We start from the raw sequence: 13,109 nt of genomic DNA, 5'->3' as shown, positions 1-13,109 counted from the left end.
AACAAGCATAGGTGTTAAAAACGATCATAAGTCATTTCAGTGCCACTGTAACAGTTACTAAATGAATGGTTTTAAGTCAAAGGCTACCTGTATTTAATTATATATGCATAAACTAAATATCTAACAGCAGTTTTGTAAACACTGTGGATTGAGACAAAGGTGAAACTGATACCTGTGAAAGTCAGTTAGTACACTGATAAGTATTACCCACATAAATATGAAAAAGAAAAAAGAATGAAATCACAACCTGAAAAACAAGTTTACAATCAAAGTGAAACATTCAGTTTCAGCTAAGTTATTAGGAGAACTTAAAATTAAAATGACAGCTAACAGGTACTCTTTGCCTATATTTGTTCCAGTTTCAATTTGTGTTTATTAAAACATTAGATTTCTGAAACATCACAGCTGGCATAAAACATGCCACAGCACATTGCAGCCCTGCAACATTCAAGTTTATCAACTTTTTAAGCAGGTTACTTATAGCCCTATCTCAGTATAAACTTAAGAGTAGAATGGAGATGTGTCTTTATAGAATTTCTTCTCTACTCATTTTTAGGCAAGTAATTCCTAAAACACTTTTCTCTTATAGTACCAATAATGAAAGCATTGAAGGGCTGAATTATACTACTGCATTGCATTAACTTAGAAATAAACTCTCCTTGGTAAATGACTTTAACTTTACAGTTTTAGCAGCATATTTTACAATACTGCATATAAAACATGTAATAAAAAGTATAACAATGTATGAAATGTGTGTCTGGATATGTATATAAATTGTATTCAGCTGTTTGTTTTCCTTTACTCATTGGTCATTTTTTTCCAAATTTCACATGCAGCTTACACTGAAGAGGTTACCTAGTCTGGTAATGAAATGTCAGCAAGCAAGCAACCAAGCTCAGAGAGCATCTAGGTCTCCACAATTCAGACACTGCTATATCAAATACATTTCTTCTAATAGGTATTTACGTGGCATAAGTATTTAAATACAATTTCAATTTTCAGACATGGTGTTACTGTGAAATGATTACCATTCTAACCCTTTATTCATGTTGCTCAGAGATACAAACTTCAAAAGAAATTCTAGACTGTAGCCTTAGCAGAAATTAAGCATTTGCTGTTCAATATAAACTTGACATTTCATGTTACTACCAGATACAGCAACAAGTAACAACTAACACAGGAAGACTTCAGATTTTGTGGGACTTTAAAATGTATAACTGTATGAAAGAAAAGTGATAAACCAAGCAAATGTGCCAAGATGCGATTTAATCGGTTCTCAGAATGAACAGTGGGATCAGATTGAATCCTTGGGATGCACTGACAGCAACGTCCATAGTTTACATACCCTTTTAACAATATTGTGGAGGCAATTTCACATACCTTCTGAATTTCCTAAATGACTCTAGAAAGGATACGCAACCAATTTTCCCCAGGAGATATTATACCAGATACCACTGGCGTTGTTTTTTTGCTTGCAGCTTGTCAAAGCAAAAAGTGATGAATTGAGACAATTATCACAGAATCATAAAATTGGAAAGGATTCCTTATACCCTTAAATCAAACTACCTTCACAGTGCAGGAACCCAAATGTAAGCATCAGATGGCTGCCTGAAACATTCACTTCTACCATCTTAAATTTTAAGTCTAACTTCACATTCAGCCAAAATCTGTGTTAGTCTGTATCCTTCTCTCTGAGGCAATAGAAAACAGGTCTTGACTTTTGTGATCCCCCTTCAGATACTTGATAAATGCTAGCTGACAGTTCCCTACCAGCTCTCTTTTCACAAAACATATAAATTTATTCTTTATAGTGTCCAGTGCCTTCATCATCTGTACTGCACCCCATTTTTTGCACCTGTGCCAGTTGTCTGAACCTTCCTTAAAATGTCATATTTGGAAGTGGACATGTTCTATCTGGTCTCTGATTAATGAAAAAGAAAATGGAATTATTTACTTCATGTGACTGTAATGTTATACATCTACTGAGGCAATTCAAATTTGCATTTTGCCTTTTTTAAAAGCCAAGTCATACTACTGACTCATATTTGATCAATGATCAAGCATGATTTCAAAATACTTTTTATATGAACATAGGGGATACACTAAGTAATTCAGGCTTTAGTCTCTGCTGTCATACTATGAACCTCACAAGACAAGACACAGAACCAGGATGGTGCCATGGTTAAATGACCCATAGTCTATGCCTTCTTCATCCTTGGGTGACTTTGGCCATTCACTCTCTCTCAGCCTAATCTACCGATACTTCACAAAGTTGCTGTAGGGTAAACGAGAAAGAAGATTGGAAATTAAACTTGAATGCAGAAACAAGAATTCTGCTCAAGAAATACAAATAGCTTTCACATGATTATCTGAATCTTTAAAACTTAGGAACTCAAGTTTTACAGATATTGTAATTACCGTATATACTCGAGTATAAGCCGAGTTTTTCAGCACGTTTTTTGTGCTGAAAACGTCTCGCTTATACTCGAGTATAAGCCGAGTTTTTCAGCACGCTTTTGTGCTGAAAACGTCTCGCTTATACTCAGTTTTTTTCTTCTTTTTCACATTATACCGGATGGTGCAAACTTGGCGGCTTTTGCATTAGTGCGGGAAGCCCTGCCGGTGCAGTGAGAGGCGGGCGGGACCCCCCAGCCTTCTCGGCGGAGGGAGGGAGCCTTTCCCTGACCGGTAGCTGCCTCATTTCCCTCCCTCGGCTTATACTCGAGTCCCCAGTTTACCCCAGTTTTTTGGGGTAAAATTGGGGACCTCGGCTTATACTCGGATCGGCTTATATTCGAGTATATACGGTAAATGATTTTATTACTCTATTGATCATGATTTGATGATGTTTAGGAAATGAAGTTAGAAAACCCCCAGATGATTTTGAAATGGTGAAAAAAATTGGATGTTAGAAAAAGCACTGGTATAATTCTTCAGTCTCTTATATCACTCCGGATAAATGGCACATTTTTGTAAATAGGATTAATATTTCTCTATTGATACATTTTCTAGATTAAACTATATTATGAGATAATGAGCATTTCTGATGGAGACGTGTTTCTAGATAATTGTTAAAGGAGCAACTGGCAACAAACCATCTATTCATGAATACTGAGACATGAAATACTTCCTCAATACAGGAATCACAATTCTGACAAGTATTGTAAATTACATCAGATGTTTCAGCAGGATATTTTGCAAAGTATCAATTGGGTACTTCAAAAGGATCCGTCCATTGTCATTTCCCTTTCTCCTCTTTTCTCCACACCTTCACCAGGCAGAAGTTGAAGAAATAGATGATTTTAAGTTTATTAGGTATGCTAAAACATATATCAACAACATAGTGGAAAAACTTAAAACACCCTACCATCCTACCTTTTAGCACAAAAAGGTCTGTCAGCATTAAAGTTCCTACTCTAAATAACTGCCATAATCCAGAAGCCAATCCACTGCACTGTGTCAGAGGGAGAGAAGGAAAGCAGGACCACCATCTATATTCTTCAAAAAATTAAATTTCTTCTTTGATTCTCCTACACTAGTGACCTAAGAGCCTCTCCAGTGAGCTATTACAGGTGAGATTAGAATCCCTGTAACATTAAGAGCTGCCGCTATAATGATCTTATTTTCTTTTACAAGTTCCATCTTGTTTTCCTTTTGTATCATAACTTTATAGTAATTTATTTAATTTGACTCTGACTCTCAATGACTCTGGGTGGTTCATAATTACAACATTACAATAAAATCACTAAAACATAACAATAACAAACGGCAAGCCATAATGAAGAGTTTTACTCTCCCTCTCTGAAGATGTGGATGAAAAGCCAGGTCTTCATGGCTTATACATTGTAAACATCAAGGTTTACAACTCAAAAACTACCTATTTTTACTGTTTTTTTCCATAAACTTGGGAGCATAAATTTATATATTTGTTAAATTTGTTGCCTATTTTGCTATAAGGCTACTCTAGACAGTTAACATAACAAACATAATGTACCATAACATAACATAAATGGCTTCAATGTCCAGAACACTAAATACTGTATCAGTGTGTGATAGAATAAAATCCCTTTAGAAAAATAATTTAAAGTGGCTAATTTTTACTCCACCATTTCCAGTACTCATTAAGTCTTCCAGCATTATTGAAGCTAAGAACAAATAAGAATGCATTAGTCCTTCATAAAACTGAAAACAGAGCCAAATAATGATGTAAGGTTTCATTCTTGAAAACTGCTCAATTTGAAGTATGTCATGCGTACCTAAAGAACAATGTAACAGTGCAACACTAGCCTATAATAGATTTTTTTTCTTTCCTATTAGCTTAAATAGTGTAAAGCCTTTAATTACTCTTAGTAAAGAATATGAAAATATTTTGTAATACAGCAAAACATGCAAGAGGAGAATGATTAGGAAACATTAGCGTTTCAAATGGTAGGTCTCATTCTAACAGATATTCTAATGTGCTTGTGCAGCTACTTCAGAGGCCTCAGAAGCTAATGATTTATCAAGGTATGTTCTTCCACATGTCACAAAAAACAGCTCCCTGCTTCAAAAAGGATGTATCACTGAGAGATAATAGATGCTTCCGATTAAAAGGTCTGCCAATATTTCCTGGTATAGGCTTCTAAGGAAATGTAGAGGTCAAATTCCCTAAATTCAATAAAAGCACCTTTTGCTTTCAAAAGTAACCAAATGTGTAGCAATGCAAGATGCAGCTATTGTAACAAGATATTTGATACAAAACATTACCCCCATTCTCCATCAATATGGCATTTGGTGCAGAAGTAGAAAAATGCTATCCAAAGCATGAACTGCAATTGCACCTCATTTACAGGTAGAAATCTCTTTGAGTGGAACAGAGTGAGAACATTTTTAAAATACGTTAAGCATTAAATGAAGCAATGAATGCATTAGAGTTGAGCGTGCTTTAGGGGAATGACACTCTCAATAAAAGTTAAGGACACCTCTCTGAAGGTTGCACACATCCCATACGTGTAATTTTCTTTGCCTGGTTCATCAGTAATAAAGGGGCTGTGCTTAAGACATCCCTAAACATTACCTATGATTTTTCCTTCCTTTCACAAGGAATTTCTTAGCCTAAGGTCTATAGCAGGCCATCCCCTCATTCCAGATCCTTTGCAATAGGTCAGGATATCCAGAAAGCAATACCTGCTTGGGAGGTGGGGGGGGGGGAGTGCAAATAAGCAACCTCACACCATCCATAATTCAGAGCCTTATTCAGCTCTTGCAAAGCCAAGGCTTTGAAGTGAAGTGAAGACGCTCCTTCCGCTGCAAGCCTATCTAACGAGGGGAAGGCAGGCCACCAAGAATGGGAGCCGCTGGGAAGATCGATGCTACTTGAGGATTGACGGCGGGAGAAGGCCAGAATCACGCAGGATCCAATCTGAGTCGGTCACCAGGGGACCAGGGGGTTTGGGTTTTCCCTGGAGCCCATCTCCCAGATCGGATCCTGCACCCTCGTCCCGGGACGCGTAGATTCCAATCCATTATTCGCCTTCCTTTGTGGCCAGCCCGGAATTGCACAACTCGGGTCTGCGGCACCCGCGCGCACCGTACCTTTCCTTCTCTGCCCGCGCAAGGGAGGGGCCCGATGAGTCATTTTTTTAAAATTATTATTATTATTATCATTATTTTGTTACCTCGTGAAAAATTCCGCAAAACTGGACCCGGCGATCCCACTCAACCGTTTGGCCCGATCCCCCTGCTCCGAGCCGGTCCCCGCTGCGTGAGCGCCGGCCGAGGGGTCGTCCGGAGGCTCCGGGGGTGGCAAGTGTTCCGGGGCGCTGCGGCGACGGTTCACCTCGAAAGTGTTTCGGGAGTTGAGGCTGATGTCCATGAAGGCCAAGGCCGGCAGGCAAGGGAGAGCCCTGGCCGGGGAAGACAGGCTGCCCTCCGCCTCCTCGGGAGTCCCCGAGGAGCTGGAAGAGGCGGAGGAGGAAGAGGAGGAAGAAGAGGCCGAGGCGGAGGAGGTGGGCGAAGGGGCCGAAGCCACGGCAGCCCCCGCCAGGCTGTTCCCGCTCGGCGGCTCAGCCCCGGCCACGCCGCTCAGGAACAAGGCGCAGCCGCCGTTGTGGAGCTGCTGCTGCTGCTTCTTGTTCTTCTCCTCGCCGCGCTGCGGAGCTGCGGCCGCCGCGGAAGCCGGCGGCGAGAGGAGCAAAAAACCGGCGTCACCGTTGGTCATCCTCCCTCCGCCGCAGGCGTCCCCGTTGGGCGGCCTCTTGCCGGCCAGGTAGCGATGCAGTCGGTCCCGGGAGCCCCCTCGGCTCCCATCCCGCTCGCCGTCCGCTTCCGCGTCCTCCCCGTCTGCCTCCTCCTCCTCCGCCGCCGCCGCCTCCTCCGCCTCCTTGTCCCGGCCCGAGGCAAGCAAAGCTGCGCCGCCCTGAGCTCCGGCATCCTCCGGCCCCACCATTTGCCGTGGCGGAACTCCAGGGGAGCCAGCGGCCCGGCCGAGAGCAAGAGGACGCGGGGAGGAGAGCCGGCTCCTCACGGCGGCGCAGCGGGGCCCACCGGAGGGGAGAGGGCGGGGCGGCTGCTGCTGCTGTGGCCGCTGCCGAGCCCGCGCGTCTCCTCCGCTCAACGCATACAGTTCGGTGGATGATCGTGGCGGCGGGAGCGGCCTAAAGGGGCCCGGCTCGCGCAGGCGCATCCGGCCCCCTCAGCGGTCCCAGGGGCGGCCGATCATAGAGACGATTTCGTTGGTGCGGAAATGCAGCTTGTAAACATCCGGTGCGGTCTGGGGCCGCCCCGAGTAAGATTGACGGAAGCCTTCGGCTTTAACCGTATGTGCTCTAAAAGCGCCGCCTACGAAACGGAGTTCTTACGGAGGCGTTACGGCGGCTGTGAGAGCGCGTCACCTTTGTCTTATTTTGAAGAAGCGTCTCGCGGTGGAAGTGGGGCGTCTGGTTTTGAGACATCGCCTCTTTTTGCCCCTATTCTCAACCTTCCCATGCTGAACTGGGGGATTTTGGGAGTTGAAGTCCATAAATTCCGAAGTTGTCAAGTTTGAAAACACTGAACGCTGTCCGAAGTACTTTCGATTTAAGTTTCTGTGTGCACTCCTCAGATTAAGCTTCATTAAGCATGAAATTATCTTGTGAATAGGCATGTATAAAACTCTTAAGTTAGTTTGAGTTGAAAAGTTGCCTATAATTACAGACCCCATTCCTAAGAGGTCTGTAAGGGGCATGCATAAGTGCACCTATGTACCTACCGTCCCTGTCCTAATATTCCTTTTTTACTTGCTCTTTTCATGTATCCAAATTATGTTTATACTTTTATCTGTTATCTTATATATGATTGACAAAATAAATAAATAAATAAAATAAAAGAACGTGGCCTGACAAAACAGGATTTGATTTTGAGCCAGAGATGCACACCTTTCCTTGGGCTTTTTTCATTTCATTTAGGATTTGAAAAGCCCACCAGCCAGGGGTGAAATCCAGCAGGTTCTGACAGGTTCTGGAGAACTGGTAGCGGACATTTTGAGCAGTTCAGAGAACCGGTAGTGCAAATTTTGAGTAGGTCAGAGAACCAGCAAATACCACCTCTGGCTGGCCCCAGAGTGGGGTGGGAATGGAGATTTTGCAATATCCTTCCCCCAGGAGTGGGGAGGGAATGGAGATTTTGCAGTATCCTTCTCCTGCCATGCCCACCAAGCCACACCATGCCCACCCAGCCACAGAACTGGTAATAAAGAAATCTGGATTTCACCACTGCCACCAGCCAATATACAGACTAGGCTTAGATATAATTTAGATTTAGTATGATATATGTCTCCAGCCCATTGATAATCACATTTCTTCCAACAAATAAAAAGGACTTAGACTTCGTCTATATCCAGGTAAGTGCTAATATGCACTATCATGGCGCTACTACTTCAGACTGCAGACCATCCTCACCAGCAAATGGCATTTCAGTATTTCTCACATTAAACAACACAACATGCTAAATAATTTTTTAAAATATCAAAAGTGGAGAGGGAAAAAAACCTGATTAACCTTTCCCCTATATTCCAATTTTCTATTTGCAAGGATAAAAAAAATCATATAAATGAAAGAAAAATAATAAAATAATAACCCCACCTCATCCCAGTGACGGCACACATATATAACTAAATAGTGGCAGGCCATTGCTTAACAACCATTTGTTCAGCAACTGTTCAAAGAGTTACAATGGCACTGAACAAATACTAGTTATGGCCTCTAGTTGAATTTGATCTGTTTTTGTGTATCAGAAGTCAAATAGACAACACATGTACAATGCCAAAGCAGAATAGAATATTGCCTTGAAGATCAAGTACAAATAGCTTACTTATTTCAGGATCAACTCTGCACCACTGTGATTCTTCTCACGGTGTACTTGATACTGCTGTGAAACTTTATTTTAGTTGAACCATTTCCCATAGCCAAGATGGTAAACTTTTCCAGGGGAAAATGGTATTTTGATTTCCTTTCAGCTTTCCCTGTCCCTCATCCCCAGGCATAGTTACGATGCCAAACAAAGAAATACAATGTAAGGTCAAGGTAACCTAATGATCTTCACTTTCCTTTGAGTTTTTGAACCAACTGATTGAAAATCATCTTCAATTCTTTTTTGGGTATGTGTGTTAGAAAATAGAAAAGGGGATAAAAGAGATTATCAACTGTTTGATGCCAGTGATTGAATTAAGATTTATCTTCTTTGTCTGTGCAGTCAAGGATTCTCCTAGTAAAAGCTTTTCCTGCTAATCTGATTAAAAACCAAATGTTTCACATTAGCAAGTGCATGCTTGCTGCTTCAAGGACTCTTAAAGCTACTACAGTATAAAATTGCTTTATCTAGCAACACCCTATGAACCTGCCCATAATAGAGCTCTATAAATATTTAGAAAGATATAGGTAGTCCTTGACTTACAAACACAATTTTTGTTGTTAAGTGAGAGATTTGTTAAGTGAGTTTTATGGCCCATTTTATGACCTGTCTTGCCATAGTTGTTAAATGAATCACTGCAGTTGATAAGTTAGTAACACGGTTGTTAAGTGAATCATTGACTTTGCTTGTCAAAAGGCCGCAAAAGGTGATCATATGACCTTGGGACACAGCAACGGTCTTAAGTATGAGTCAGTTGCCAAGCATCTGAATTTTGATCATGTGATCATGGGGGATACTACAAAGGTTGCAAGTGTGGAAAAAAGGTCATAAGCAGGGGTGAAATGCTCCCGCTTTGGACTGGATCGGGCGATCCGGTAGCGATGGGGGCAGGTAGTTTGGAGAACTGGTAGCAAAAATCCCTGTCAAGAGTGAAAATTAATATAGGTAATCCTTGGTTTACGATCACAACTGAGCCAAGAATTTCTGCTGTTAAGTGAGACATTTGTTCTGCTGTTAAGTGAGACATTTGTTAAGTCAGATTTGCCCTGCTTTTACAACATTTCATGCCACAGTTGTTAAGTGAATCACTGAAGGTGTTAAGTTAGTCACCCGGTTATTAAGTGAATCTGGCTTCCCCATTAACTTTGCTTGTCAGAAGGTCGCAAAAGGGGATCACATGACCAGACCAACCGTCATAAATATGAACCAGTTGCCCTGTGAATTTTCATCATGAGGATGCTACAAAAAGTTGTAACTGTGAAAAATTCAGTGCTGTTGTAACTTTGAGTGGTAACTAAATGAACTGTTGTAAGTCAAGAACTACCTGTATGCATGACATTTATTATTTAATTTTTATAGCCTCCCATCTCAGCAAACAACTCTGGGCAGCTCACAACTCAGAAACAAATATTACAATTAAAATCTTAAAAACATTTTAAAACAATAAAAACAGTAAAAAAATTAAAACACTAAAAAATATTAAAATGTTTAATTCAAGTACATACAACCAAGACATCTGCCTGTTGTTTCATAAAGTAACCCTTGGAAACATTTGAAAATAGTATTATATGAGGCAAAGATTTCAGAGAAAAGGATATTAGATCAGCTCAAAGTTTCAAGTTTACATTTATTTAAAATCCAGCAAAAAATAAATGAAAAAACTACTCTTTTCTCACACATAAACATGACAGAATTTGAGTTGCTGAATTTTTTAAAGTATAAAGTCAAACTTTTATCAGAACTTTCCTTAAGGCAATTTTCTACAGAATGCACATTATTTGAATATGCATATGTATTACTGTATTCAAGCTATGAGACCAAATATTTCCTCATAACATTTTACATTGCAGGGTGTATCCCAATGTAGAGATCAAAACAAGTTTATCCTGTCCTAAGCCAATCTTGTGTGACAAACTCAATGTCACCCTTATTATTTTGTTTATCCTTCATCAAATATTTTTTGTCCTTCATTTGCTTTTTTACCTTGTCATTTTGGATCTGTTTGGTTTAATATTACTAAGTTCTTTTTCCACAGGTTTATAACTCAACTATAAAAGTACAGTCTAGAAACTTGGCATACAATATCTCCATCTGGAAGTTAAATATTTCAAAGCAAATTTGGAAACATTCAGTTGCTTACAGGATAATACTTAGAGGTTTCAAGATTTATGTTTTTGTTCCATTATTGTGCCTTTCATAACTCACTGTGATTTATTTCTGGAGGTCCCTGTTAGAAGATGTAGCATTAAATATATAAATATATTAAGCCAGGTACTTTAGGAGTCTGAAGAGATCTGTAAGTGGAACCAGCACTCAGCAGTAGAGCTCCTGGGTTCACATGTAAAAGGTCTACATTTCAATTAGTGTAATTTCCAAGGTGGTTTAGTTTAGTTTAGTTTACTTTATTGTCATTGCACATGGTACAACGAAATTAAATGCCGTCTTCAGTGTACATTTTAACTATAAAAATAAAAACACAAACATACATCCTTTACATTCTATACAACTGAAATTGAAAACCCGATATTGCACTATACCATAGAATTCAATATGGTTATTGCCCTGGGATAGAAGCTGTTTTTCAGCCTATTTGTCCTTGGTTTTTATTGACCTGTACCGTCTGCCTGATGGTAATAGTTCAAAAAAAGGGTGCCCAGTATGAGATGGATCTTTAAGAATGTTTTGAATTTTCTTAAGGCAGCGGGAGCTATAAAGCTCTTCCAAAGAGGGGAGAGGGCAGCCAATGATCCTCTGGGCAATGACGTTGACCCTCTGGAGTGCTGTCCTATCTGCCACTGTGCAATTGGCAAACCATACACAGATGCAATAAGTTAAAATACTCTGGTGGTAAGAAGATGCACATGTAATCTAATTTATGATGGTTACCAGCTTCCACATTGCTTGCAGAATGAGGTAGTGGCTTCAGGACATGGAATATCAGTACATGGAAAATAAAATCAAAGTTTTCCTGTTGTTTTTTAAACTTTTTCTCATGTAGAGAGTTGTTTAAGATTTTCTTCCCTAGCTGGGAACTTCAGGGATACTGGTTTGCAGAATTTCTTAATTAATTATTTTAGTACTTTTAACAAGTAAAGTAACTACAGACCAGCACCTGGTAGGGTAGAAATACAGGATTTGGAAAAAGATATCTGGACACCATGATTTGTCTGTAGTCACAATCATGAAACCAATATTTTTCCCTGAGAAAGAGAAACTGAATGTTGAAGAAGCAGGCTAGAAAGAGTGTTGACTCTTTTGAAGTTTGGTGTGGGAGAAGAATCCTGCAGAATACCCTAGTTAACCAAGAAACAAGCAAATGATCCATCCAGAGTTCTTATTTGAGATCAAAATGACCTGGTTTTAAATGATCACATTTTAGTCCATTATGTGAAGACCTAGCTCCCCTGTGAAATCCATAATAATGGAAAAGGTATAAAAGAAGAAGAGGGTGGCTACCAGCCTGGTAGCAGCTATGGATGCACTACTAGGAATGCTGACGTTTGGGGATAGATATATAGGGAAAATCTATCAATGTTGTCACTAAGATTTGATATTGACTTGACAGCAATTATTTTTTAACAAATATTTCAAGTGTTTGAAAACTCAATAGAATGGACCAAAATAAAATTAGTAGAATTAACACAGTGGAATAATAAAGATGGAACTAAAATATAGTTAATAGCAGCAGATATATACTTAATGATTAAGGAAATATAATGATTAAGGAATAGATATTAGGCACATATATTTCCTTAATCATTAAGAAGGCTACCTTTCTAATAGCTATGAGGCTACCTCCCTATTTAGTTTCTATTATGTTTGTTCATAACCAACAAGGCAGGGCATTGTAGCTATGTTTAGCTTCCACAACAGCATCTGAATTACACAGTTACACAATCTGGGAATGATCACGGAAAGGAATCTAATGATTACAACAGTGGCAGTTTTCACTTTTTTACTTCACTTCTGCTTCAAGGGAAGCATTCTTCCTCAGAGAGTGGTTCTTAGAAAAGAGGAAGAGGAAAAATATATGGCTGGAGAAGAAAGAGAAGGTGCATGGATGCCTGTAGATACTATGACAAATTTGCTTATAAACAATGATAAATATGCCTGATCACACTAACTGGCTCACCTCTTCTCGTCAACATACCCTACCAATGGCAACCACTGTTCATGTCATCTGCCTATGAAACTTTCACTCTCACTAACCAGACAAACACAAAAATAAGTCTCTTCCTGAGGTTGTGGTGGATAGAAATATTTAACCAACTACAGTGGTAGCTCATGTTGCTGATATGACATTTATTGGAAAGGCACGTGGAGTGGTGCAGAAAGGGTCACTACTAGGGTCAGATATTACTAATTAAGATAGGCCATTTTACCCTTGTTGTATCCTTCCATTCATGCTCTCCTAAATACATATGGCTTCCAGATCAGTGGTGGGTTGACCCCGGTTTGGACTGGTTCGCAAGAACCGATAGTAAAACCGGCAGGAGGCTCTGTCCATTGACCCGGACATCATTTATTTATTTATTTATTTATTTATTTATTTATTTATTTATTTATTTATTTATTTATTTATTTATTTTGTCACAACAATATATGTAGGTATCATACAAAAAGATTATATAGTATATAAACACTTATATGAGTAAATATAAGGAGGTATAAGCATATATATATATAGGAAGAAGAAAAGAAAAACAATAGGACAGGAACGGTAGGCACGTTTGTGCGCTTAT

General features: G+C 39.8%; 1 protein-coding gene across 3 annotated transcripts in view; it reads right to left on the bottom strand.

The window, feature by feature from the left end:
* TBC1D12 (TBC1 domain family member 12) overlaps positions 1-7,247 on the bottom strand; it is a 56,603-nt gene extending 49,356 nt beyond the window's left edge. The window contains exon 1 of one of the 3 annotated variants that reach the window (XM_058189463.1): positions 5,658-7,247. In XM_058189463.1, coding sequence (XP_058045446.1) covers positions 5,658-6,664 — 1,007 coding nt within the window. In that variant the 5' untranslated portion in view covers positions 6,665-7,247. The remainder of the gene's footprint in view (positions 1-5,657) is intronic. The other 2 variants (XM_058189462.1, XM_058189461.1) reach the window with 2 other exon arrangements.
* Between the last annotated feature and the right edge of the window lie 5,862 nt (positions 7,248-13,109).

The sequence above is a fragment of the Ahaetulla prasina genome, chromosome 6 (assembly GCF_028640845.1).
Source record: "Ahaetulla prasina isolate Xishuangbanna chromosome 6, ASM2864084v1, whole genome shotgun sequence".
NCBI classification, from domain to species: domain Eukaryota; kingdom Metazoa; phylum Chordata; class Lepidosauria; order Squamata; family Colubridae; genus Ahaetulla; species Ahaetulla prasina.
Note: the sequence above shows the minus strand (reverse complement) of the source record. Positions and strands in the feature narration are given on the sequence as shown.